Consider the following 26300-nt stretch of genomic DNA (forward strand, 5'->3'; position numbering starts at 1 on the left):
TCAAGAGTATCATACGTGCTCTTATAGATGAAACTGTCCTACTGATCACTCAATTAAGGGACCCAGAATACAGACACGTAGTAAATAAACCCAACAAAACGACAAGGGAGAAACAGTGTTATTGTTTAACTGGAACATTCTCCCAATCCCAGCATGCATCGACATACTCCCCAATCCCAGCATGCATCGACATACTCCCCAATCCCAACATGCTTCGATGAATAAAGAATGGAAAAATTCTATCGATAAAAAATAAATCTGAGTAACAGCTAAGCGACATCACTAAGAATAATTTCTTCGCAACGCAACAACAAACACAAAGTATTAGTCAACAGTCTCATTAGTTTATGATCGGTTGCCAAAACATAATTGGTCTCCGTGAGTGTGCGATTTCACGGAAAACATATCAATTTTCATTAATGTTAAAATCGAACGAACAGAGAGCGAGTTTGGGTCTCTTACGACACGTTGAGAAATACTAAATTATCCTTTATCATCTAAGAATTTCGTAATTCTTTGACGATTTTGAGAACCATAAAATGTGAAGGTTTGCTGAAGGAAAGAAACAGAGTTCTGTGAGAGGCGATGCAGTGATAAGCTTTATTATTATATGACCTGGATCCTTGCAACACTGAAAAGCACTTTTCCTGGTAATTTGTGGAATTGTGTTGTTTTGTGTTGAAGGTATGCCAACAAAGACTGCGGTGCTTTTGTTCATTGTTGTTTTTTATGTAGATCATAGAAATTCTTATTATACTTGACAAGATTAATTTTCGAAAGTGATAAGATATAATCAATATTCCAATTAAAAAAACCCGTGCGGAATATTTGAATCATTTGTATTCAATACAATCCCCATCTACTCTAATTAAAAATAGCTTAGTTATGTTAGCATCAATTACTGTTAATGATCGTACAAAAATATTCGGTAAGATAACGTATCTCATGGGAAAAAAAAATCCGACTGTCTGTGCGTTTCCAGCTAAAAATCCATTAACATTCACGAAACTGAAATAGGATCCAAATCAAGTGAGATAATAGTAATAAGAAATCGAATCTTTAAGATATGTAAAACAAAAAACCCTGCCGCTGTATCATTCCCATGAACGGTTGCAATTTTTCATGTAAAAATTAATCAAATTTCATAGTGATCCCGCGCCCGAGTCAATCACTGGCGTGGAGTCTTGGTGTAAACTAACTATTACACTACCAGAGGAGACAAGTACGTATATGTATATATATATATATATATATATATATATATATATATATATATATATATATATATATATGCACAGAACCTTTTTTTCTTCAGCAAACTTCCACATTTTTATGGTTCTCAAAATCGTCAAAAAATTACGAAATTCTTGGATGATAAACGATGATTTAGTATTTCTCATATATATATATATATATATATATATATATATATATATATATATATATATATATATAATTCCATTGTTACTTATTACAATCGTTTTGATTGGACACTTCGCACTTTTATTCAATTCTTGAGTAAAATGAATAGAGTATAGATATTATAATCTGACAAATGGTGTCTTGTGGCTCGTGAAAGGAATGAATTGTAAAGAATTTCCCCAATACACTTTAATTTACCCGATGCATTCCTCTGTAAAAGTTTAATTTACTCAACACATTCCTATGTGAAAGTTTAATTATCCAATACATTCCTATGTAAAAGTTTAATTTTCCAATACATTCCTACGTAAAAGTTTAATTTTCCAATACATTCCTATGTAAAAGTTTAATTTTCCAATACCTTCCTTTTCTAAACTTTAATTTTCCAATACCTTCCTTTTCTAAACTTTAATTTTCCAATACCTTCCTTTTCTAAACTTCAATTTTCCAATACCTTCCTTTTCTAAACTTTAATTTTCCAATAGATTCCTTTTCTAAGCTTTAAGTAGCTGCAATAATGTAGCCCTCTCTGATTTTTTTATTTTTTATTTTTTAGGGAGAGGGCTACAACTCCTTAGGATCTCCGTAATGGTGCAAATGCGGGAGTGATTCACTCCCGCAACATTTGCGCTCATTCTAAACATTTCCTGACTTTCTTTACGTAAATAAAATGATATTCTATGTTCTTTAGTCAATATATAAATTTACAACCTGCAACTTAAGATTTGTGAGGCTCTATTCTACCGTTTTCAACAATTTCGATAAATTTCAATTTCTCGATTCATATTTGTCCGCCATGTTTGATGTACTGAAGTTTCAACTTCCGATTGTCAAGTCATTTGCATATGCCATATAAGGTAGTATTTACATCAATGGACAAGTATGGAGGCGAAAGCTATTTCGTCGGTATTGAAAAGGTTTGAATTTAATATCAAGTTAAAAACCGAAAAGCAGAGTGTAAATTCTTTCTGCAACAATATGATTTTCCTCTCTTTGTCGAAGTGGCTCGAGTAACTACATTTTCGCGCTGATTGTCAATGTTTAGGTTTTTCATTAGATCCACCTACGAGATCTCGCGATAACAAGCATGGCGGAGCAGACGAAGAATTTTGCATGCTGTACATTATATTTAATGAAAAACACCTTTATTAGACATGCCCGAGCACAAAGTTGGTACTCCTTTTGGTGTAAACAACATTTGGGACTAATACACAGAGTTTATTATCGGTTATTCATAAAATTATTTTGCACCATTACGGAGATCCTATGGAATTGTAGCCCTATCCCGAAAACGTCAGAATAAAAAAAAAATTGGATAGGGCTACATTATTGCAGCTAAGCTTTAAGGTCCCCGATACATTTAAGTGTTGACTTTAATTTCCCTTACACTTTAATTGCCTATAGGGGCGCTGCGCTGGTCCCCGGTTGGCATGGTTTGAACAAAATTGAAACTACAGGGAGGTACGTGTATATAATTGGTCATAATGTAGAATTGTTGTTCTTGAGAAGATTTTAAAAGGTTTGTTTTATTTACATACATTCATTTATAAGTCTCAAAGCCTTTTCATTGTAGTCTGGTACCAGCCCCCGCCACTCATTTGAATGATCAACGAGTGGCGGGGGTGGGGTGGGGTGGGGTGGGGGTGGGGGTGGAAACCAAACTACATTCATTGTCCCACCTTGACTGCGTAGGCCTTATGAGCAAATTTGCATAGACGAAATTTTGCATATTAATTCGACAAATGTTCCCTTGTCGTGGTTGAGATTCCTATAGAACCCTGCCAGGGCTCCAAGGGTCATAGTTTGGAAAACCGGCTCCTTGACCAGAAACTGAGAATATATTTAAGTCATATTTTCAAGTTAATCTATTTCATGAAATATTTACATTTACAAATCAATGCAAAATCATTTTAAGATTATATCTTAAATTTGATTCAAAATGACAATAAAGGAGGAACCTGGAAGCTCTGTGAACATTAGAGGAACCTGGAAGCTCTGTGAAGGTAGTGTTGTGAACATTTTGTTTCACTTTATTTACACTAGTATACTAGTATTTCAAATTGCTTCGAAAATAAGATATGCCGGTATTATTGATATGCTCTTCATATGAGATTACAAATGAAATTAACATGCTTCATTTTTCTAACAACACTATATGATTTGGATAATATGATATACGAGTTGCGTTAAATCTTAAGCACTCACAATGCATTTTTATGCGAATGTCATGCTTACAGTGACATTGATTGATTAGTAATCATCATAGCTCTTAAAATTTCTGGTCTGGGAAACTTCCAGTCAAATCACTCTTAAGCAGTAAACAAACACAGGAGTCACCATCAATCATATATTGACCTGCTTTAAATGCGACATAAGAATGTCACCCTTTGCGATGGAACTGCAGTGGTAAGTATTGATCAGGTATTGACCCGCCGTATATGAGATATTAGAATGGTATCCTTTACAATGAATCTCGATCAATCAAATGAATTCATTGGAATAATTAAAACTTAGATTCTGATTCTCAACATAAAGTGCTTTAATTCAGTTACTAAAATAGGAATATTGAATGTGAGTTAACTGAAGAAGAAAAAATTCGACGAAGAAATTGAGTTACATGTAATCAGCATGGCGTATAATTTCGGAAAGGAATTCTCACCTTCAAAAACAGGGAGGAAGCACCCATGACATCACACATAGCCGGAGGAAACACCCATGACATCACACATAACGGGGAGGAAACACCCATGACATCACACATGACGGGGAGGAAACACCCATGACATCACACATAACGGGGAGAAAACACCCATGACATCGCACATGACGGGGAGGAAACACCCATGACATCACACATAACGGGGAGAAAATACCCATGACATCACACATATCCGGAGGAAACACTCATGACATCACACATTACGAGGAGGAAACACCCATGACATCACACATGACGGGGAGGAAACACTCATGACATCACACATATCCGGAGGAAACACTCATGGTATCACACATAGCCGGAGGAATCACCCATGACATCACACATTACGAGGAGGAAACACCCATGACATCACACATGACGGGGAGAAAACACCCATGACATCACACATAACGGGGAGAAAATACCCATGACATCACACATAACGGGGAGAAAACACCCATGATATCACACATAACGGGAGGAAGACCCATGACATCACACATAATGGAGAGGAAACACCCATGATATCACACATAACGGGGATTAATTCATTGATTGATTGATGTTTACTGCCACACCCAACAAGTTTTCAGTTATCTGGTGGCGCCCAGATTTTATTGGTGGAAGAGAGAACCCATCCACATAACGGGGAGGAAACACCCATGATATCACACATTACGGGAGGAAGACCCATGAAATAACACATTACGGGAGGAAGACCCATGACATCACAAATAACGGGAGGAAGACCCATGACATCACACATAACGAGGAGGAAACACCCATGATATCACACATAACAGAAAGGAAACACCCATGACATCACACATTACGAGGAGGAAACACCCATGACATCACACATAGCCGGAGGAATCACCCATGATATCACACATAACAGAAAGGAAACACCCATGACATCACACATTACGAGGAGGAAACACCCATGACATCACACATAGCCGGAGGAATCACCCATGATATCACACATAACAGAAAGGAAACACCCATGACATCACACATTACGAGGAGGAAACACCCATGACATCACACATAGCCGGAGGAATCACCCATGATATCACACATAACAGAAAGGAAACACCCATGACATCACACATGACGGGGAGGAAACACCCATGCCATCACACATGACGGGGAGAAAACACTCATGACATCACACATAACGGGGAGAAAACACCCATGACATCACACATAACGGGGAGAAAACACCCATGACATCACACATGACGGGGAGAAAACAGATTAGGCAGTCAGTCTACTATACCGTAATGTAATGACGAAAGATATCAAGATATAGTAAGTATTTATAATACATAAAGGTGTCAGACTGCGACCATGTTTACAACTGGTATGCTGTAACCGTGGAAAGAGATGACCATTGAATTACGACCCATTATTCCCATCTACGATCTCTGATTGTAATCCCCTCACACACATCATGTCGATATGCAACTTTATCTTGCTGTCAATAAAAAAATGTAGCGAGTTCCATATAGAAGTATACAGGGTGTATATGGTCGTTACTGATAGTTTGACGTAAGTTACAGCGCCTCCGTGGAAACTTTGGAGTGTATGTATAGTCTACTCAGCTGAAATAGTTTATATATATTTAGAAGAGGTATATATCTTTATTCGTATCTAAGTAGCCTAATCTCTGTGCCGTCATATTTCGTTAGATAGAGTGTTACTCTAGTCTAGTTCAATGAACTGACATTGGTTGTAAAACAGATGTTGATATTAGTACAGTATGTATACGCAATAGGTTCATGTAGGATTTGTCGCTTCACAGACTTTCACCATTGATCTTCGATTTGAAATATAAACACGAGGCCCATGGGCCAAATCGCTCACCTGAGTCACCTTGGTCCAAATTTAAAGATTTTCCATATATATATTCGCATGTAAAATTTTGATCCCTATTGTGGCCCCAACATATTCCCAGTGGCCATGATTTTTACAAATTTAAATCTGCACTATGTCAGGAAGATTTCATGTAAATGTAAACTTCTTTGGCTCAATGGTTCTTGAGAAGAAGATTTTTTAAAGATTGTCTCTATATATTTGTATGTAAAATTTTGATCCCCTATTGTGACCCCATCCTACCCCCGCGGGTCATAATTTTAACAAACTTGCACTATGTCAGGAGGCTTTCAGGTAAATGCCACCTCTTCTGGCCCAATTCTTGAGAAGATTTTTAAATGACTTCACCCTATTTTTGGGATTATGTCCCCTTTGAAGGAGGCATGGCCCTTCATTTGAATAAACTTGAATGTCCTCACCCAAGAATGCTTAATTTTTGTCAAGATTGGTTGAAATTGTCCCAGTGGTTCTGGAGAAGAAATAAAAAATGTGAAAAGTTTATGTAACAGACAGACGGACAGACGACGGACAGTAGGGGGTCAGAAAATCTCACGTGAGTTTTCGGCTCGGGTGAGCTAAAAAAAAAACCCTCATTGATACATTAATCACAGGCAGCTTATAAAGTGCAAGAAATATTAACCTACTTTAATGCATAATTGTTCAGCAAACGTAGGTAGTGATGTGAAATTATTGAACTATAAATGACTTGCATTGCATTGCCCTGGTTTCGTAGATAATATTCATAAATGTATTTGTTTTATACGAATGAACATTCAAACAAAGCCATATGGAAGTATTTTTATGCTCGCTCAGTAGTTGTCTAACATCAATGTCAACGAAAGAAAGCGTTATGCTGACCTTGACGAAAAGAATCTTCCCGAAGCAGGAGAGCTTTATCGCAATTCATGATTCACTAGCTTCTCTCTGGAGCTCAATGCGTTTTCTCGTAATTCGGAGCTTTGGGGGAGAAAAGTGAGAACATGAAAAATGACATAACTGCAGTATCTTCTGAAATCATTGTTCGGAATGAAAAAGAATCGCAGTTTCAGTAATCGATCCCCACATTATCTGATAATTGTATCCGGTTCTCAATACATGTATACCCTTTCGAAAAAGCTGCACAATCTAAGAATAGGTAGCACGTTGTTGGAGCATACTCAAAGGACAATATTGTAGTCACTATTATAGTATTTATGCGGAGAGCAATTTAAAATGAGATGATGAAATGACCAAGACCAAAATGTTGACTTGGCTGTAAAAGTTCGTAGACTAAAATTCTTTTTAAGAATTATGTTCGATTATTAAATCAATTTCTTTTATTTCACACAGAAATGACAAAGGAAAGGGTGAGACTGAAATAATTAAGTGTCATATTGTTTCGTTGTAGGTTTAGCTACGTTCATTTGTAAAACGGCCGTGGACAAAGATTTATCCTGCATATCTTAAAAGATAAACTAAAACTAATTAACTTACACTTCTAAATCTACATTCAGTAGCTGTGTATGCAGAAGGTGTTTTTCATTGAAACTCTCTGTATGCAACTCTAGAATATTGAATTTCTTAGTCAAATTAGAAAACCTATCAACTGCAAGAATATCTCAAATTTTTATTCAATAAAGCTATACGATCAAACATAGGAACATATAGACTTTCTTCACATTCTTTAGAAATTGAAACATGTAGATGTTCAAAACTTTGTATACCGAAAGATTCCTAATATTGCCATTTTTCTGCAAATCTGTGGTAGAAGATGAATAACATTTTGTTATGACTCTACTATAGATAAAGATATAAGAAAAAAATAGTATCCAAGCGTTTACTAAGTTTATCTTTGTGAAAGAATATCACTGTAAAAAGTTGTACAACCCTATCACTGTAAAAAGTTGTACAACCCTATCACTGTTAAAGAATATCACTGTAAAAAGTTGTACAACCCTATCACTGTTGTTCGAGCTAGGAAACTTCGTGAATAGTTAAATGAATACGCCCTAGAAGTAAAGTATTAACTGTACAATTCTACTCTATGATTAACAACAGGTTACAGATATACATGTAACTCAATATTTCGAGGCACAATGCAGCATCATAGTGGAATACACGCAGTAGTGATTGTTATAAGACTTGCAAAACAAAAGTCTTATATTAGTTTTACTACGCATTTCTTTTCTGTAATATTGTGCTTCATGTGACTGTATGCCAACATGTTTCATGATATCAAAATAAATAAATAATATTGGTTTCTGTGACAAAGCGGTCTATAATAAGGTCAAACGCAGTAGGATATCGTGCACAACAGTAAATGCAGGACAGCACACAGAGAATGCCCAATTTTCGTCATTTGTAGAAATAGTGGGAGTGGAAAATACACGTGATTATAATGCTCTGTTAGTCAAAGGAAAATATCCTAGCTTATTATGTACTTTCAATTTCATCTCTTCTTTTTTCTTTAAAAGTTTGCGGGCATATATCACACAATATATGCCCGGAAACATTCCGGCCCGCAAACATTACGTCACAATCAAATTTCTACGCTGTTAATTTTCAAATTGTTTGTGTTTTCATCTTTTACTCAGTTAAATCGATAAAGTTATTGTTAAAAATAAAATTATTGTTAGTTTTTAAATGAAATTGAAAGTATATAATAAAAAGGTTATAGACTTTGTATGGGAAATATGACGATCGAGTTTTTTGGCACGTAGATATAGATGGGCCGAGCTTGCGTGTGATATATGCCCGCAAACTTTTAACGAAAAAAGAAGAGATGAAATTGAAAGTATATAATAAACGTGATTATAATGCTCTGTTAGTCAAAGGAAAATACACGTGATTATAATGCTGTGTCAGACAAAGGAAAATACACGTGATTATAATTAATGCTGTGTCAGACAAAGGAAAATACACGTGATTATAATGCTGTGTCAGACAAAGGAAAATACACGTGATTATAATGCTGTGTCAGACAAAGGAAAATACACTCATGCTCTCATCTGAATGTGACAATATTTTGGGCACATTGTAATGGAGTCATCCCACGTAGTTAATAGCACGCTAAGTGAAGATGACACTAGTGTGCTGATTTTGTCAAAGGATGATAGGTCTAGATAATAGTGCTTAGTGTGTGTCTGTTAGCAACTATGTTATATATATATTTACATTTGCCAATGCACTTCCTTATATGACATTACTAATGAGAATTTGGTCACGTGATCAGCTTGTTCTTGCGTATGAATACAATCACCGCTTCAAAAGTCAGTTCTTGTATTTTCACCTGGCTTCTTGCTTATGCAATGCAGTGGGGGATTTAGAACCCCCCCCCCCTTCTCGCCACAAATTTAAATAATAGAAATAGTGTGAGTAAAACTCCAGATTGGCACCCAAAATGGCTATGCATTTTGGCTAATACTTGACTTTCACACACAACCTTTCGTAAACCCTGCATCCGCCACTGCAATGACATCATAACAGAAATAAACGCAGCAGGATATTTATACAGTTTATTTTGTAAACAAACAAGAATTTCATCAATTCATATAAGAGAATCTTTAAACTTATCGTTCTGTTGTTTCATTTTATACAGTTTTAAATACCGTCTACAGCTTCTGCATGGCGAATTTATAAGATAAAGTTCTATGATATTGGAAGCGAAAACATGTAGGCAGAGTTATAAGCCTATTTACTTTATGATGATAAGTTAACCTGTTGTTTCCTGGCAACTTCCATCACGGCTATGACTCGGCACGATCATAAGCGAGGCTGGTTTCGAGGCTAAAAAAATTTGCATGTTCATGTCAGGGTACCGGTGCGAGTCTTCATTAAAATCCTAGAACAGAAATCTCTCAAGTGAACAAAAACTCCGTCAGTTCGTTTTTATTTTATTTTACACACACTGAAGGTAAATAAAAGACGCAACCTACCTGCACTTTGTCTAAATATGTCCTACTGTCTTGAATCGTCTCCTGCATGGCTACAACCGCGAGTCCTAACGATGAACATACGTTGTTTCTTTCCAAAAACCTGACTAAGAGCTTAACGTTAATTTGACCCATCATATCCACCATCAATTCTCTCAGATCCTTTGAATTTCTGTCGAAATCTGTGATCAACAATTGCGTTTTCAACTTAGTAAGCTCGACCGACGCCAGTTTCTCCATAGCTGATCGCGACCAAATCACACCACGGATGTAGTTTACTCCGCTCTTCTTGTCGTCATTTCAGTTAACTTTACGCTCTAAATTACCTTTATCTTACACGTTTCGTTTTTTTTTTTAACATTTTCAATTAAATATCTATATCTTATATTCTCTTTGATATTGTTCCTAATTTTTTATTCGATAAAACTCTAACGAACTATATTTCATGTTCTACGATCGTTATTTCGATCATCTGCTACATGATCATGGAAGCTCGGTCAGAACACAAATAAAAATAGAAAATATAAATATAAAAAAAAAAGAAAGAAAGAAAAGAAAAAAGGCCTATAGGATTTTTATAGGAATTCCTGTAGGGTTTTAGTTAAAATCCATAGGAAATTTATTTTCCACTAAAATTCTTAATAATGTGATTTTAAAGCTCCTTGGGAGACAGAACACACTAGCGTGCATCAATTCAGTTATTGCTCTCTTCAATTCCATTGATGAGAGCATCGATTTCGTAGAAATATTGCTCGAAATAATTAATTTAGAGCTCGGTATAAATAATTTTATGATCTCTTTAATTCAATTGAAGATATCTTTAATTATTTACATTGCTTCTGTATAAGGAATTGATGCGCGCATCAATTCTTTTAAAGAGAGCAACAATTCAATTAAAGAGATCATTAACTCAATTGTGGATATGCTGAATTGAAGATATCTTTAATTATATAGTTGCTCTCTCTAAAAGAGTTATTGCTCTCTTCAAAAGAATTAAAGATACCATTAATTCAATTGAAGTGAGTAATAATTGAATTAATGCGCGCATTAAATCAATTATTGTTCTCATGAAATGAATTAATGCGCGCATCAATTCGCATTATATCAATTATTGCTCTCTTCAATTGAATTTTAGCGCGCATCAATTCAATTGTTGATATCATTAAATCATTTAAAGAGGTCATTAATTCAATTAAAGCGCGCATCTATTCAGCTGAAGAATTAATGATATCATCAATTCAATTAATGTGCTCAATAATTCAGATTTGAAGATATCATTTATTATTTGAAGAGATCTTTAAATTGTTGCGCGCATCAAATGAATCAATGATATCTTCAATTATTTGAGTTTATGTTAATTTGGTGCTCCTTACTACACTGCATTTAAAGGGACATGGACACGATTTAAGCTGAAAATTTTCAAATTTCATTTTTTTGATTCTTAATGTTTAGAATGCCTAACTAAGGCATTACTAATGATCAGCAGATATTTGAATGTCATTAGTCAAGGTACATGGGAGATACCGAGGTCACAAGTCCTTGTTATGTAAACAAGCCTCGTGCCATGTTTTTGTTTACATAAGTTAAATAAACTAGTAAAAGTTTCGTTTAAAGCAGATTTTTTTTCAATTCATACGTGAAATCTTAACACAATTGGATAGTTTCTAGTGTTTGGCACATCTCATTTTGTTTTAAACACGCTATTTTCTATTGAACAGGCTAATGTAAACAAAAACATGGCACGAGCCTTGTTTACATAACAAAGAATTGCAAGTACTTATCTCACTTATACCTCAACAACTGATATTCAAATTTTGGTTGACCATTAGAAGTACTTTAGTTAAGCATTGTAAACAATAAAAATGGAAAAAATAAAATTTGAAAATTTTCAGCGGAAATCGTGTCCATGCCCCTTTAATCGCTCGTTGTACTTTTAGATATACATGTAACTTGTAGAATGAAATAATCAATCGTAATTAACATTTACTAATTGAAACTGAATGTTATTATCTCATATACTTTCATTCTTACATAAATATTGACGATATATTGGATAAATCAGAAACTGTAAAATCGTGCAGATTTAGAACTTTGTGATTAAACAATCCTTCCGACACAAAATATAGTCTTTGTCAAACCCTTTCAAAATTTGAATCGACAAGAAATTTTTCAACCGGATAGGTTTAAGTGAAAGTTTAAGTAATGAATGTGTAATATGTTTGCACCAATGAAATAAGTATTGGATCAGTACTGCACGGTTATAACATCCCGCGCAGTAAAAGCTGATAAACTAACTTCCTTAACGTTGTCGGACCTCACTCGTCCTTTTCCGGAACCTTACGGAAACAACCGAGTATAGTTACGATTGTTGACGTTTTCACAGTGTTGTAACATGACTAAGTACTACGCTAGTTTTAACAAAAGAACGAGATAAACTGCACACAGGGAAGAGTAACTGCTGGTAAAGACTTAGAACAAAGAGACACAACAGCTTTCATATGCTGTATTTAATGTACATACAATTACATATAACGAACAGACAATCTAAATTTATCAATACTGTGCTTCTGGACAAGTATATCATGCATAATATCAAATATTGAGTATCACATATAACAAAACACTCTACGCTAAACTTTAATTGCTTTAAATAGACGTTCATAACTAATTCACTGGTCGCTAGTGAACACGAAAAAACCCAATATATTAACCTTCATTGAAGATCAGGCCCTGAGAGTTGAGTGTAAGAAATTGTATTGGCGTGCACTAATTTGACGATGCTTTGGCACGTGTTTGAATGTGGCGTGTCAGTGTTAGCATTGTCTAACAGGGTTAATTCAATTACAACATGAAAATAAATCTTATTTTAAAAAAAAATCAAGTTCGATAAATCACTGTGTGTTTAACCTGGAAAAGTTAGTGCAACATTGAAGTTAAACATTTAGACGTCAATGACATGCAATCTGTGTGTACCCGTAGTGAATTATCACTGAACTGTGAATATTTAATTAATGTTCGTGGACTCTCATTTCACCGTTATTGTGGGATAAACATTACTCTGTTTCAAAACTTTAAGAATTTCTTTTTGGGTCAGACTACTAAACTTTGACCCCATCGAAAATTTATGAAACTGACATATAAATGTTTATATCTTTTTTGTGAACTTCCAATCTGAAGAAATCTTTAGACATTAATATTGGGAGAGCAAATACCTGTACACATCACTCATTAAAAATGCTATACTATTTATAAATTCATTAACATGTATCGCGCTTATTTATAAATTCATTAACATGTATCGCGTTTATTTATAAATTTATTAACATGTATCGCGATTATTTATAAATTTATTAACATGTATCGCGATTATTTATAAATTCATTAACATGTATCGCGCTTATTTATAAATTCATTAACATGTATCGCGCTTATTTATAAATTCATTAACATGTATCGCGTTTATTTATAAATTCATTAACATGTATCGCGTTTATTTATAAATTCATTAACATGTATCGCGCTTATTTATAAATTCATTAACATGTATCGCGCTTATTTATAAATTCATTAACATGTATCGCGCTTATTTATAAATTTATTAACATGTATCGCGCTTATTTATAAATTCATTAACATGTATCGCGCTTATTTATAAATTTATTAACATGTATCGCGCTTATTTTCGTGCTGAATTTCATTTTCTGATTGAAATCGAACTTTAAAATCAATTTCCCCAAGAAAAAAATGAAATCCTAACGATAATCAGTCCATCATACGTGTAGTTATATAACGATAATCAGTCTATCATACGTGTAGTTATATAACGATAATCAGTCCATCATACGTGTAGTTATATAACAATAATCAGTCTATCATACGTGTAGTTATATAACGATAATCAGTCCATCATACGTGTAGTTATATAACAATAATCAGTCTATCATACGTGTAGTTATATAACAATAATCAGTCTATCATACGTGTAGTTATATAACAATAATCAGTCCATCATACGTGTAGTTATATAACAATAATCAGTCCATCATACCTGTAGTTATATAACAATAATCAGTCCATCATACGTGTAGTTATATAACAATAATCAGTCTATCATACGTGTAGTTATATAACAATAATCAGTCCATCATACCTGTAGTTATATAACAATAATCAGTCCATCATACGTGTAGTTATATAACAATAATCAGTCTATCATACGTGTAGTTATATAAAGATTTGATTAAATACATACATGTGTTCGTTCCGCTTGTGTGTCCTTGTCAAAATATGTGGTAACATAACACACTATAAAGAGCATTGTCTGTATTATAAGACCCATTCAGATTCCAGGAGTATGGTGAAATAACAAAAACATACCCTGTCATCTAAAACTGACATCTGATGCAAATCCAAAAAATTTCCTATTGTCTGCTTGCAATATCAGCACTTCAAAATCAATTTACAAAAAATCAAAAGAAAAAAAGTTATGTCTGTGGTTTTTTCCCCTTCTATTTTATGATGTATCTGTGGGATTTAGCCTTGACACTGCCTATTTACATATAGTGCATAAAAATATGCAGTCATATTCCGAGATTCTAAATATAAAACTCTATTGACAGATCTAGGTCTGTGTACAAAATGCAATCTCCCAAAGCTTAAAATTATAGGAGAAATGACAAAAACATGAAAAAGGTCAAGACAAAGCAATGAATCTCCATAGTAACAGAACATAGATAAATTATGAGATTCAGGGGGAAAATAAAAACAAATACACGGCTACAATTGATTTGCCAAAAAATACAGTAGCCGCTGAAATGTTTGGCACTTGAGAAATCACTTCTACTTGTTGTTTTGTGTATTGCATCTTATTACAAAATAGCTAATGAATATATATATTACTTGTAGCAGAATCTCAGTTCAGTTAGGCAGCTGTGCTTAACCCGGCATTATCCTGTTTCTCGTGTTTGCCCTCAGTTCGTCCTCAGTCATGTGCGCTCTCTCAACTACTGCAAAAACTAAAATCCCCGTCAACAGAGCAAAGAGCCCGGCAAAGATGATGAGTCTCTCTACCCGCTTTGCCAAACTTATTGCTTTATCTATATTACCCTGCATGATGCCTTCATTTAAGGTCTTCTGCAGTCTAAATGCGAAGAGAACGGCGGGGATTCCTAATGGGAAAAAGAGAATCAACGCTACAATACTCAATATTTTCAAAACTTTGATTCGTTTCTGGGTCAGTGGTTTTTGACGTTCTATGTCCCGCCATCTTTCTGGAATATTTTGGCGACATGTCCGTTGTGTTTGAATAACATTTCCTTTAGAATTTCCAATTATAATCTGCTCTTTAACCACTTTTGCACCCCCTGTTTCCGTGGTATACAGAACAGGAAGTGACGTCATCATAGGAACTGACGTGGTGGCCGGCGTGGAGTTGGGATTTTCATGACTTCGTAGAGTGGTGTCAATATGAATATCTTCCTGCGTGACGGGAAGAGTGGCAGGCGAATTGTCTGTACCATCCTCTATATCTAAGCATGGATTGTCGAAACCTTCAGACATCCCAAGATTTTCTGTTGAGGATTGGACTTTCTTGTGGGCATTGAATTCAGATCCATCAAAGTTGTCAGAAAACCCGTCTGAGTTCAAGGCTGCCATAGTACTGAATCGAAAGAAAAGAGTGACAGAGATTTCACAACTTGAATCGTCAAATATTTCACACATAATCATATCCAATTTGTAAAATGCAAGTACATCTACACTTTCAAACCTATCACTTGTACCGACATACTTCGTAAAATAAGATATCTCTTTATAGTAATAATATATACACACTGGGGAAATATCTCTTAAACCAAACGACATATCTCTTTAAAAAAGAGATATCTCTTTAACTAAAAAAGATGTCTCTTTAACCAAAAGAGATATTCTTTAAGTTAGGGAGATATCTCTTTCTCTTTGAGAGATTCTTTTATTTAAGCTAGAGAGATATCTCTTGAAGAGAAAGAGATATATCTCTCTCAATGTAAAAAGAGAATTCTCTTTAAGTTAGAAATATATCTTTTTAAATTTTTAAATGGAGATATCTGTTTTACTTAAAGAGATATCCCTTTAAATTCCCCTGGTGATCATATTGACTTCTCCCTGCTGCATCGCCATTAATATGTAACCCTATTTTTTAACCAATGAAAATACATGTACTTCTAGTGTAAACATGGCGGAAAAGGTTAAAGAGGTGGTTGGGGAAACATAATTTGGTACAACCGTAAATGTAAATCCAGTCTAACTCACATATTTTATCAATTTATTCTCTTCGGTTTTTTTTTTTGTTACCTGTATATACTTCACATGAGGTAAACGCAAAATTTGCAGCCATCATGGTAAGTTTCACCCGGGATTGCAGCCATCATGGTAAGAATTGCTTTGGCGACCTCCCGTTTTGGGAGAATTCCTTAAGTATTCAAACTAATAAAATATTGGAAAAAGATATCTCTTTCTCTTTGAGAGATATCTCTTTAACTGAAGGAGATATCTCTTAAAGTGAAAGAGATATCTCTCGGAGTAAAAGGGACATCTCTTTAGGTGAAAGGGATATCTCTCAAAGTGAAAGAGATATCTCTCTAAGTGAAAGAGATATCTCTTTTTTTTTTTTTTTTTTTTTTAGAGCGATGTCTCTCATTTTAAAGAGATAATCTTTAAAGAGACATCTCTTTAATTTGAAGGGATGTCTTATTTTTGGAATGAATAGTAAAAGAGCTTGCCATAGTTATAGTCCTTGACAAAGTCCGAATATATCCAAGAAATACAATCTCTATTGACAAGTTCGAGGCATTTTTATGTCAATTTCAGAGAGAGAGAGAGAGAGAGAGAGAGAGAGAGAGAGAGAGAGAGAGAGAGAGAGAGAGAGAGAGAGAGAGAGAGCAGTAAAACGTGTAAAGTGAGGTTAAATTTCAACCAATGGACAAAAGTTCTAAGGACAGAATTGCACTATGAGGGAAAAAAAATGTCCTCACAATTATGTCGTCATAAATGTGACCTACAGCATGTGAAAGATGTAGATACAAAATATTAGCTTAGTGAGGACAAGTGGTGTGAGGACATGTCCTTACAAATATTCTCTCTCAAAACCCCCTTTTTTCATAATTCAAAAGAGAGTATTAGATAAACTTTTATAGGTATCCCTATAGCTATACCTAACAGAGCACTTCTTTGCCTTTAGAATAATATGTATAACGTGTGTATTCTCTTCCTCATTTAGTAGGTTTGGTTGGCGAGAGAGAGAGAGAGAGAGAGAGAGAGAGAGAGAGAGAGAGAGGATAAACTATATTGCCGAAATCAATGAAATATTGCGTTTACATAAGATTTCGGTACCGCTCAATGATATAGCATTAACGCCCCGCCTACACTGATCCGCCACGTAGTATTTACAACACCTCTAGATCAGTTGGAGTTCAAATTGTGAAGTACATTAGTAAATACCAGCAAACCTCAGCAGATCGAACTAAATTTGAAAAAAATGATAAAAGTAATAAAGTTTACCTGTGTTATCTGTCTGTTTTGTAGGCGGATCGAATTTTTCTCTCACGAAAACACCTCATTAACTCTCCCACTGGTGTTAATTCGTTGTTTACCTGTTCGCCATATTTGGTATATAATACCTGCCCGGTAGGTGGCGGTGTTAAAGTACATTACGAAATGCTATTTAAGCCGGGATTATAACCTGAAAATAGCTTCTTTTTATAGATTTGTGTATTCTTAAAGAAACGTATGGATAATAAAAAACAAAAACAAAACCTCAGTCGCTTTGTGTGTTTTGTCACGTATTATAATATTTGATAAACTTAACGTTCATGCAATACCTATAAAGGAAACACAAGTTATATTCTTTTGTGATTTTTACATGATCTTTAGCATAGGCGTGTCGGATAAGGCCGACAGCGGGGAGCCACTTCAGTAGAACCATAACTGGTTTTCAAACCTTTAAATAATACACTAATGACTGCAGACAATTTCTAGCAACATAAAAAATCTTCTTTTAATTAAAGTGTTATAAATTGTATTATTATTAACTATGAAGATGTGTACACTATATATACACGTGTCATTGATTTTTCCGGGGGAGGGGGGGGGGGGGGTCTGGGGGCTGTCGGAGAAGAAGTTGACTTCATGACTCTGAAAATTCTTCTTGACAAGACCAAAAATGAAAATTTTTAAAGAATATTAGAAAATAGAAAGCAAATGGGATGCTTCAATCTCAAAGTAGAGGGGGGGGGGGGGGGGGGGGGGTCAGCTGATAAATCGAACGTTCTCTATTAAGATAAAGGGACAATGCTTCGTCAAAAAAGGAGAATAGTCACCTACCCTATTGGCGGGCGCTTGCTACATATATTGGCCTGTTATTAAAGTATGTACATATATGTTGTAAACTTTCTTTCTTTTTGAATTTCCTTCTCTATAAACTGTCTTACTGTTAGACCCTCTGGGCCCAAAATTGGAATAAAACTTATCTTATCTTATACATCTTTTAATATCTGGAACAAATTACTTTTTTGAGCACGTTTCCATACTCAAAATCGAACTCCGTGCACTCATACTCAAAATCGAAGGTTATAAAGCTTTTATAAAACCATTCTCACACTCAAATGGAGTACAGGCTCAAGACTTTTCGAGTATGTTTCAAAGCTTGCTCAGAGTTGTACTCAAAACAAACATGATTGAGTTTGAGTATGACTACGGTAAAAGGTTTATAACCTCCGGGCCTGGTCTGTACGAAGTCGGGGTACAGTTGGCATTCGTGTAATACTTTCGTCTTCTTTATATGAGTAAACTATCATGTTATGTTTTTAAATATTGCATTATGGGAAAAGAAAAATAACTCTGCCATAGTGATTTCCAAAACATTACTGACATATAGGATACCCAAAATACTTTGTAATAGAATTTTGTAAACTATTTGTAAATTTTTAACATTGGTAAATTAAAAAAAAACAACACACCCCATATTTACCAAAAAATATCCCATGAAACCATCTTTATGTGTGCATTATTCACAAATCTTTACTTGAAAATTCAATGGAAAAAACATTACCCAATAATTGAAATCCTTCAAAAGCGTCTTTTCATTGGTGCATTTCATGCATTGGGGACACATTAAGGCCATGACACCAGAGGGAAAACTAAAGAGAGGAAGGCTCAGTCACCTGGCGGAGGACAGTGGAGGTAGAAATAAAACTAAAGAGAGGAAGGCCCAGTCACATGACCTAGGACAGTGGAGGTAGAAATAAAACTAAAGAGAGGAAGGCCAAGTTACCTGGCGGAGGACAGTGGTGGTAGAAATAAAACTAAAGAGAGGAAGGCCAAGTTACCTGGTGGAGGACAGTGGAGGTAGAAATAAAACAACTAAAACAAAGTTGGAATACCCTCCCTAAAATAGCGAAAAATCGACGGGAATGGATGACCCTCGTTGCTACATGTACCCTGCTAACATGCCATAGGCGTAGCGGTCAGTAAGTAAGTAGTTCATGCACTAATGACCGATTCACATTGCTGTTTGATCGAATAATAGAAAATCTCATGTAAACCTAGCAAAACCCTACTTCATATAATGTGTCCCAAAATGACCTTATCTTTTCTACAAGATATTTTCTGAGCATGCGCGGTAGTAACTTCCTTGCGATTGATCAACAGACGACATAAATGTATCAAAGATGAAAGTCTACTGTAATCGTCCTCCCGAGGATCATCCTGTTTAGGACAAAGAGCCAAAAAACTTTCAAAGTCGAGAAGTCTGTCTAACAGCGTATTAGCTGGAAGACTCTCAGATCGTAGCGGGGTAGGCAAAACAACATATAGCAGCTAGCGTTTCGCATCCATCACTCACAGGCAGCACACAGCAAACACAGGTAGTCACTGTAGGGATTTCTTTGCTAAACGATCCCCATCCGCCTTTGGTGGGACCCTAGTTGTAAGTTCCTTCATCTGCAAGCACGTCTACCATGAAATTGTATGGTAGGCCTAAGTTGACCAGGTCCATGATGCTAGAGGCTCCATTGGCGTCCTCAATTTCGACTTTGAATGAAGTTACTGGTATTGATTTCGAGTGTATTATGTCTATGCTTAGCCTATTTAACAACGTGGTTTCTCCATTAGGAGGGTATACACGTCCCAAAAAATACGGAAAAATTAATCTGTCGCATTTAGAAACTATCTCCAAAACCCATACTCAGAAAATCAATTTCAAATTGTATTTGAAGGCTGTGTATTTTCAAATTAAACCAAAGCATAAAGAAACCAGTACTTGGCGATCTAACATTAATGATCACAATGGCCAAAGGAGACAAAAGGTCAAAGCTCGGTGTCTTATTTTTCTGTTGATGAAGCTTTATCGTTAATACACGAGATGTGAGAGTACGGATGAAAAGGTGAAAATAATGAACAGTGATCAATCTAAAAACAATCCTATCAAGATATAAAATTAAGGGACTCCTAAACATATCAAAGGTGGGAGTAGGTGTTTGGGAGGAGTAAACATTCCCTGTTGACCGGTCACACAGGCCATGAGCCCCATATGAGGTAAACGGAATAATCCGTAGTCAAAATCAAAAAGAACTACCTAAACACGTCAGACAGCTTTCGACCTTGTGATAACTTGTATTTGCAAATTAGATTAGAAACTTTCTAAACCCCTGAAACCTCAACTTATTTGTCAGTAGCCTGCCTCGATTAAATCTTGATCATATGCAGAACATGTTCTCAATCAGTTTAGGGGCATACACACCGTATGTACAGTGTAGATGATAATAGAATTTTGCTACACAAATATAGGACGTTGACGACGGAGTATCTCAAATCGAGAAAACTATGTCATAAAGTTGTGTTTTTGTTTGCCGTCGACATCAATGTTCAATAAAATATCCATTTTTTATTAGTTAAATTATCTATACATGCATGGGTACAAATCTAAGGTTATACGCGGTTGCTCAGTGTTGGACTGTTCTCTTCCTAATTGGGTTGTCGCGAGTTCAATGTCGTGGGCAATCACGGATCTTTTGGATTTGACAGGCGTTGGCACATTAATTAACCCTAAATGCTATGATCCTGAGCGCTGTACTCTAAATTGTCTATGATCCTGAGCGCTACTGATACGTCTAAATTTTCTATGATCCTGAGCGCTACCGATGTCTAAATTTGCTATGATCATGAGCGCTACGGATACGTCTAAATTTGCTATGATCATGAGCGCTACGGATACGTCTAAATTTGTGACGTGTCAATATGAGTGAAACATTCTCCATCTGACGTAACAAACAAAACAACCATAGGCATGTTAGCTGTGTCCAGCGGTCCATGTTAGCCCGACTCTCTACATGTATTGCTTATAGGAGTTATGAGATTGATCACTGATCGTTATCTTCACCTTTATAGGAGTTATGAGATTGATCACTGTTCGTTATCTTCACCTTTATAGGAGTTATGAGATTGATCACTGTTCGTTATCTTCACCTTTATAGGTGTTATGAGATTGATCACTGTTCGTTATCTTCACCTTTCATGTACATTAAATGATAGAAAATACGAATATAATTATTACATTTTATTGAAAAAATACGTTTATAAAATACAACAAAAAGTAACTTATGGGCGCTAAAACCCTTGAATGCATAATTATATTTCTATACAATAGCGACAGAGACACTGGAAACGTTCTCATCACAATGACATTCAATAGTTCTACACGCTTACATTACATTTACAAAACATTTTTACACAAAGTAATAATATGAGATCATCGACATACCGAGGGAAACGCCCTCATTCACCGTAAAGGGGCAGGGACACAGTTTATGATCAATTAAAGTTTTTATTCATTAGAGAAAAAATAATTTTTTTTAAGTGAATTAAAATATTTTCACCTAGGATACACTTTGAATTTACATAAAATCCAGCTCCATATATCGTGTTTGTAGACACATGCGCGTGCTTTTCATAGGACTAGAAACAAACGCTTGTCATTAGCTAGGAAACCACGTGCGAAGGTGAGAAAACAAAATAACTAAAAAGTATGTCAAAGGCATTCAAAATTAGGGAGCAAGCACAAAGAAGACAGACCTGAAAAAATTTGTTGTAAAATATTTTTTCACTGAAGCAGTCGATTTTGGCGTCATGTTGATAATTGAGTTAAATAACATGAAATCCTAACCAGGGCCGTGTCTCGTTTTCAAAATTATAAGTTTAGATTTCTCAGATATATTTTTGCATCCATTCTTAAAAAGAGATTTAGGTTTGTTGTTAAATCTTATATGTATCAAATTCTATCATATCATCAAAGTATGTTTTTTTGTTTTTTTTTACCCAAATCGTGTCCATGCCCCTTTAAGTTAAAACTAGAAAGAAAAAAAAAATACACATGTTCTATGACATCAGAAGTTTGATATCCCCACACATCACAGCAATACAGTAACGCTAACATAGCAATATTGTAGAAAAAAAAATTGTTGTCCGATTTTTCTGATAACGCAATATTTGAATTTCTATGTTTGTTCACATGAAAATGGGTTATGTTTCTTGTTTATGCTTTAAAAATGACCCCGGTCGTGAAAATACGATACCTATAAACATTTAAAATTCGATTACGTTTTCTTTGATTTCATTGTTGTGATACAATAAGCGAGATTTTTGTCATAGGAATTTTAAAAATCAACACTATCATTCCGGCCCCATTGTATAACAGTACAGCATTTGCAAAAGTCATTCACTACATATTGTTCAATTAATCGTCAGCAGATTTAGCTATAAAAACCCAACCATCAGCGTGAAACAGGATACATAGTTTCAAATTTATACAGTAATTCATCTTTCACGATTTCCTCTTGTCTTGCACCAATTCTACCGCAGAAAAAATGTCCTTCAAATCAAGGAAAAAAAAAAAAAAGAAGACTATTCAGACATAATAATGATGGACTCGAAAACAATAAGGTCTCAAAAATGCCCAATTGCACCTAATTCTATGCATAGATATATATAAAAAATTCATACTGCGTATTACATGTAGCTGTAAAGCATTTTACTTGGGGAAAATGTCAGAGATATAATATAAGGAATTTGTACTGGAGGGTAGTTCTCGCTCAAATGAATACATGATGTAGACTTATTGTAAAAACACACTTCATAATCATCGATCTGTAGTCATCCTATTCTTTTTTAAAGCTGAAAATTGAAAAAAAAAAAACTTTCACTTTAAAATTTTGTTTTGTGTGAAGTTTGTCCTTTGACGCAACGTCGCACACGCAATCTTACAGTAAATTTTATGTTATTCTATTCAATTTAGGGGAGGGGGGGGGGGGTGAATTCGAAAACAATCAACTTGCATCAAAAGCGTTAAAGGAAACGGACCAGGAAGCCCAACACAGTCCTCACAAAACGAAGTAAATTATCCACAGAAACTGGGAAAATCACCGGTCCGTAATAAAAAGTACAATTTTCATATATTATTTTACTATTCAAACAAATCAGAAAAACAGAACAAATTCTGTACAGATATCATATCGTTACTATCAATTTACTTAAGCTGTTAAAATATTACAGGTAAAATGCTAAGAGTTTTTAACTGTTGTACTGTAGCCGCCATATGTAATATTTATTCCCCTTGTAACCACAGGGGCTAAGCCCGTATTGGGCCCGAACTCTGTGATACCATAACTATATTTATGGTATCATAGAGTTTGGGCCCAAAACGGGCTTAGCCCCTGTGCTTGTAACTCTGATACACCAGATTTACACATTGTGCAAATTAAACGCTTAAATCATGACCTACTGTTCCTGTATTGCCACGTGAGTTTAAATACAATTAATGAGCATCAACCGAGAAATAAATTGTCTTTGCAAAAACCTTACTTTTAACTCTGTGATTCAAGAATAAGGATTAAATTATAAATGTTGAAAAAATCCTCATTTTCTGACTAGAAGTAATGATTCTTAATAACCTGAAATTCACAATGGCTAGTTTATTGGGTAGTTAACCTGAATGATAGGTAGATTCGAAATCCACCTTTTCATTGCAGATAAATAATTATATATACATATATAAATACATTATTATATACCCACCAATGTATCGTTCTTTGATACTGTGGATTTCACAGCGTATTAAATATCCGGTTTTCCGGATCACCACACTGTGGTTTTCTGATTCCGTATCAGTATCCCAATCTCTCACCAGAGGGCGTTACGCTACGCTCCACAACGCGAAGCTTGCGTAGCGCGCCCTCTGGTGAGAGAATGATCAGTATCCTCTGAAACTGATGCTGTCACAATGCATCAACGCAACGTTTTTTACTTAAAATATTGGCCGCGTCACAAACAAAAATGTATACACAAAACATAATTTCACTGTATGTCTGTATTTTTGATAAGTTGGATTACATTTAGTATCATATAAATGTGGATTTAAAAATGCATAGGGGGTATATAATAAATTTATCATTACTACAGTAACTTGATCCGAAGAGTTGGATCACGTCTCGTTGACAGGCGCGGATCATCAGATCAAACTCAACGCTTCGCGTCTCGTGTGATCTGATGATCCGCGCCTGTCAACTCGACGTGATCCGACTCTTCGGATCAAGTTACTGTAGTAATAATATATATGTATTACACATTTCCCGTACACAGTATATACATGTACTAGTATCTCTGGGGAAAAAAAATTGTTCAAATGCAATAATTCCCCGGAACTGCAAATATACATACAAGACTATGAAAATATATTCCATCATTCATCCGAAAATTGCATCACATCTTCATACGTCGGTGGTGGTTTGGCCGGAACTTCGGTGCTGTCCGCAACTTCGGTGCTGTCCGGGGGGCTGTCCGAATTCCCGACTATAACCATTGGTGTATTGACATATGGGAAATCTGTCAGGACGTAGCTCTCGTCCTCGTCAGAGGCATGTCGGACAATGCTTGGACGGTCCGCTTAAAAAAGAAAAGTTCCTACATTAAATACAGCTATGAGTTCTAATCATAATTCCATAAGCATTTTATTTTAATTTAATGTAGATACATGTGTTAAATTCCGAGAAGTTCAATCCAAAAAAAAAAAAATGTGACTAATCCCGGTAGTATCTATAAGTGCTTTCAAAATATTTCAGTTTCAGGCACTGTTTTAATTATAATGAAGAATGAATATAACACATCGTCATTATGGCCAAATTCTACATCAATGTTTTGCCTCCTAAAACAGGGAGCGGCGTGGACAGAAAACCCTTGGCTAGCGAAGATGACGACGCACGACGACGGACGAAGACCAACGACAGTAGGTCACTGAGTGACTCTGTTACTTAAAAAACTTGCAATTTAAAAAAAAATTGAATAAAGATTTGGATTCCAGTTGGTTTTCAAAGTCAATAATGTCACTGTCCAAAATTCTGTGTGTATACTTGTAATTTAAGCTACGTCAATCACCACAACTTTTATCATTTAATCATCTAATTTCAAAGAATATTATCTGTTGTACACATCCGAAATCCTACTAATTTTCAATGGAGAGAGAGAGAGAGAGAGAGAGAGAGAGAGAGAGAGAGAGAGAGAGAGAGAGCATTGAACAAATGGTCTCCAAATACAACAAGAGGCCCATGGGCCACATCGCTCACCTAAGTCACCTTGGTCCATATCAGAAGATTTTCCATATCTATTTCCATGTAAAACCGTAGTCCCTATTATGGCCCCAAACCTACCCCTGGAGGCCATGGTTTTTGCAAACCTGAATCTACACTATGTCAGAAAGCTTTCATGTAAATGTGAACTTCTTTGGCCCAATGGTTCTTGAGAAGAAGATTTTTAAAGATTTTCCCTATATATTTGTATGTAAAACTTTGATCCCCTATTGTGGCCCCATCCTACTCCAGGGGGGCATGATTTTAACAAACCTGAATCTGCACTATATCTGAAAGCTTTCATATAAGTCTCAGCTTTTCTGGTTTAGTGGTTCTGGGAAGAAGATTTTTAAAGATTTTTCCTATATATTTGTATGTAAAACTTTGATCCCCTATTGTGGCCCCATCCGACCCCCGGGGGCCATGATCTTAACAATTTATAATCTACACTATATCAGGAAGCTTTCATATAAACCTCAGCTTTTCTGGCTCAGTGGTTCTTGAGAAGAAAATTTTAAAAGATTTTTCCTATAAATTTGTATGTAAAACTTTGAGGCCCCCCTTGAGGCCCCATCCAATCCTCGGGGTCCATGATTTTAACAAACTTGAATCTGCACTATATCAAAAGAAAAAAAAAAACGGAAAAAAAAACAACAACAAAAAACCAAATAACAAAAAAAAAAACAAAACAAAAAACTTTGACCCCCTATTGTGGCCCCATCCGATCCCCGGGGGCCA

The 26300-nt window shown here is 35.3% G+C and overlaps 3 protein-coding genes across 3 annotated transcripts in view; all 3 read right to left on the bottom strand.

Annotated features, from left to right (window-relative positions):
* Positions 1-9481: 9481 nt before the first annotated feature.
* Positions 9482-10683, bottom strand: LOC130047761 (uncharacterized). The gene is made up of 2 exons (XM_056143151.1): positions 9916-10683; positions 9482-9821 (listed from the first exon to the last, which is right to left on the bottom strand). Exons 1-2 carry the CDS (start codon positions 10150-10152, stop codon positions 9693-9695), a joined length of 366 nt encoding a protein of 121 aa, XP_055999126.1. The 5' UTR covers positions 10153-10683; the 3' UTR covers positions 9482-9692.
* Positions 10684-12404: 1721 nt separating this feature from the next.
* On the bottom strand, positions 12405-17573 carry LOC125656239 (uncharacterized). Its single transcript, XM_048886857.2, has 2 exons — positions 17449-17573; positions 12405-15571 (listed from the first exon to the last, which is right to left on the bottom strand). Exon 2 carries the CDS (start codon positions 15565-15567, stop codon positions 14848-14850), a length of 720 nt encoding a protein of 239 aa, XP_048742814.2. The 5' UTR covers positions 15568-15571; positions 17449-17573; the 3' UTR covers positions 12405-14847.
* Positions 17574-21487: 3914 nt separating this feature from the next.
* Positions 21488-26300, bottom strand: part of LOC130046356 (uncharacterized) — a 20279-nt gene continuing 15466 nt past the window's right edge. Inside the window, exon 6 of the mRNA XM_056143156.1 lies at positions 21488-24882. Within this exon, the coding sequence (XP_055999131.1) occupies positions 24680-24882 (203 nt within the window). The 3' untranslated portion in view covers positions 21488-24679. The remainder of the gene's footprint in view (positions 24883-26300) is intronic.

Source organism: Ostrea edulis, chromosome 7 (genome assembly GCF_947568905.1).
Source record: "Ostrea edulis chromosome 7, xbOstEdul1.1, whole genome shotgun sequence".
NCBI lineage: Eukaryota > Metazoa > Mollusca > Bivalvia > Ostreida > Ostreidae > Ostrea > Ostrea edulis.

What these genes read in the sequence shown, in the direction of transcription:
- LOC130047761 (XM_056143151.1), bottom strand. Translation starts at nt 10,152, where the DNA reads ATGGAGAAACTGGCGTCGGTCGAGCTTACTAAGTTGAAAACGCAATTG. An exon ending in CATATTTAGACAAAGTGCAG is followed by an intron (nt 9,822 to 9,915) that starts GTAGGTTGCGTC and finishes TTTCTGTTCTAG; the next exon opens with GATTTTAATGAAGACTCGCA.
- LOC125656239 (XM_048886857.2), bottom strand. Translation starts at nt 15,567, where the DNA reads ATGGCAGCCTTGAACTCAGACGGGTTTTCTGACAACTTTGATGGATCT.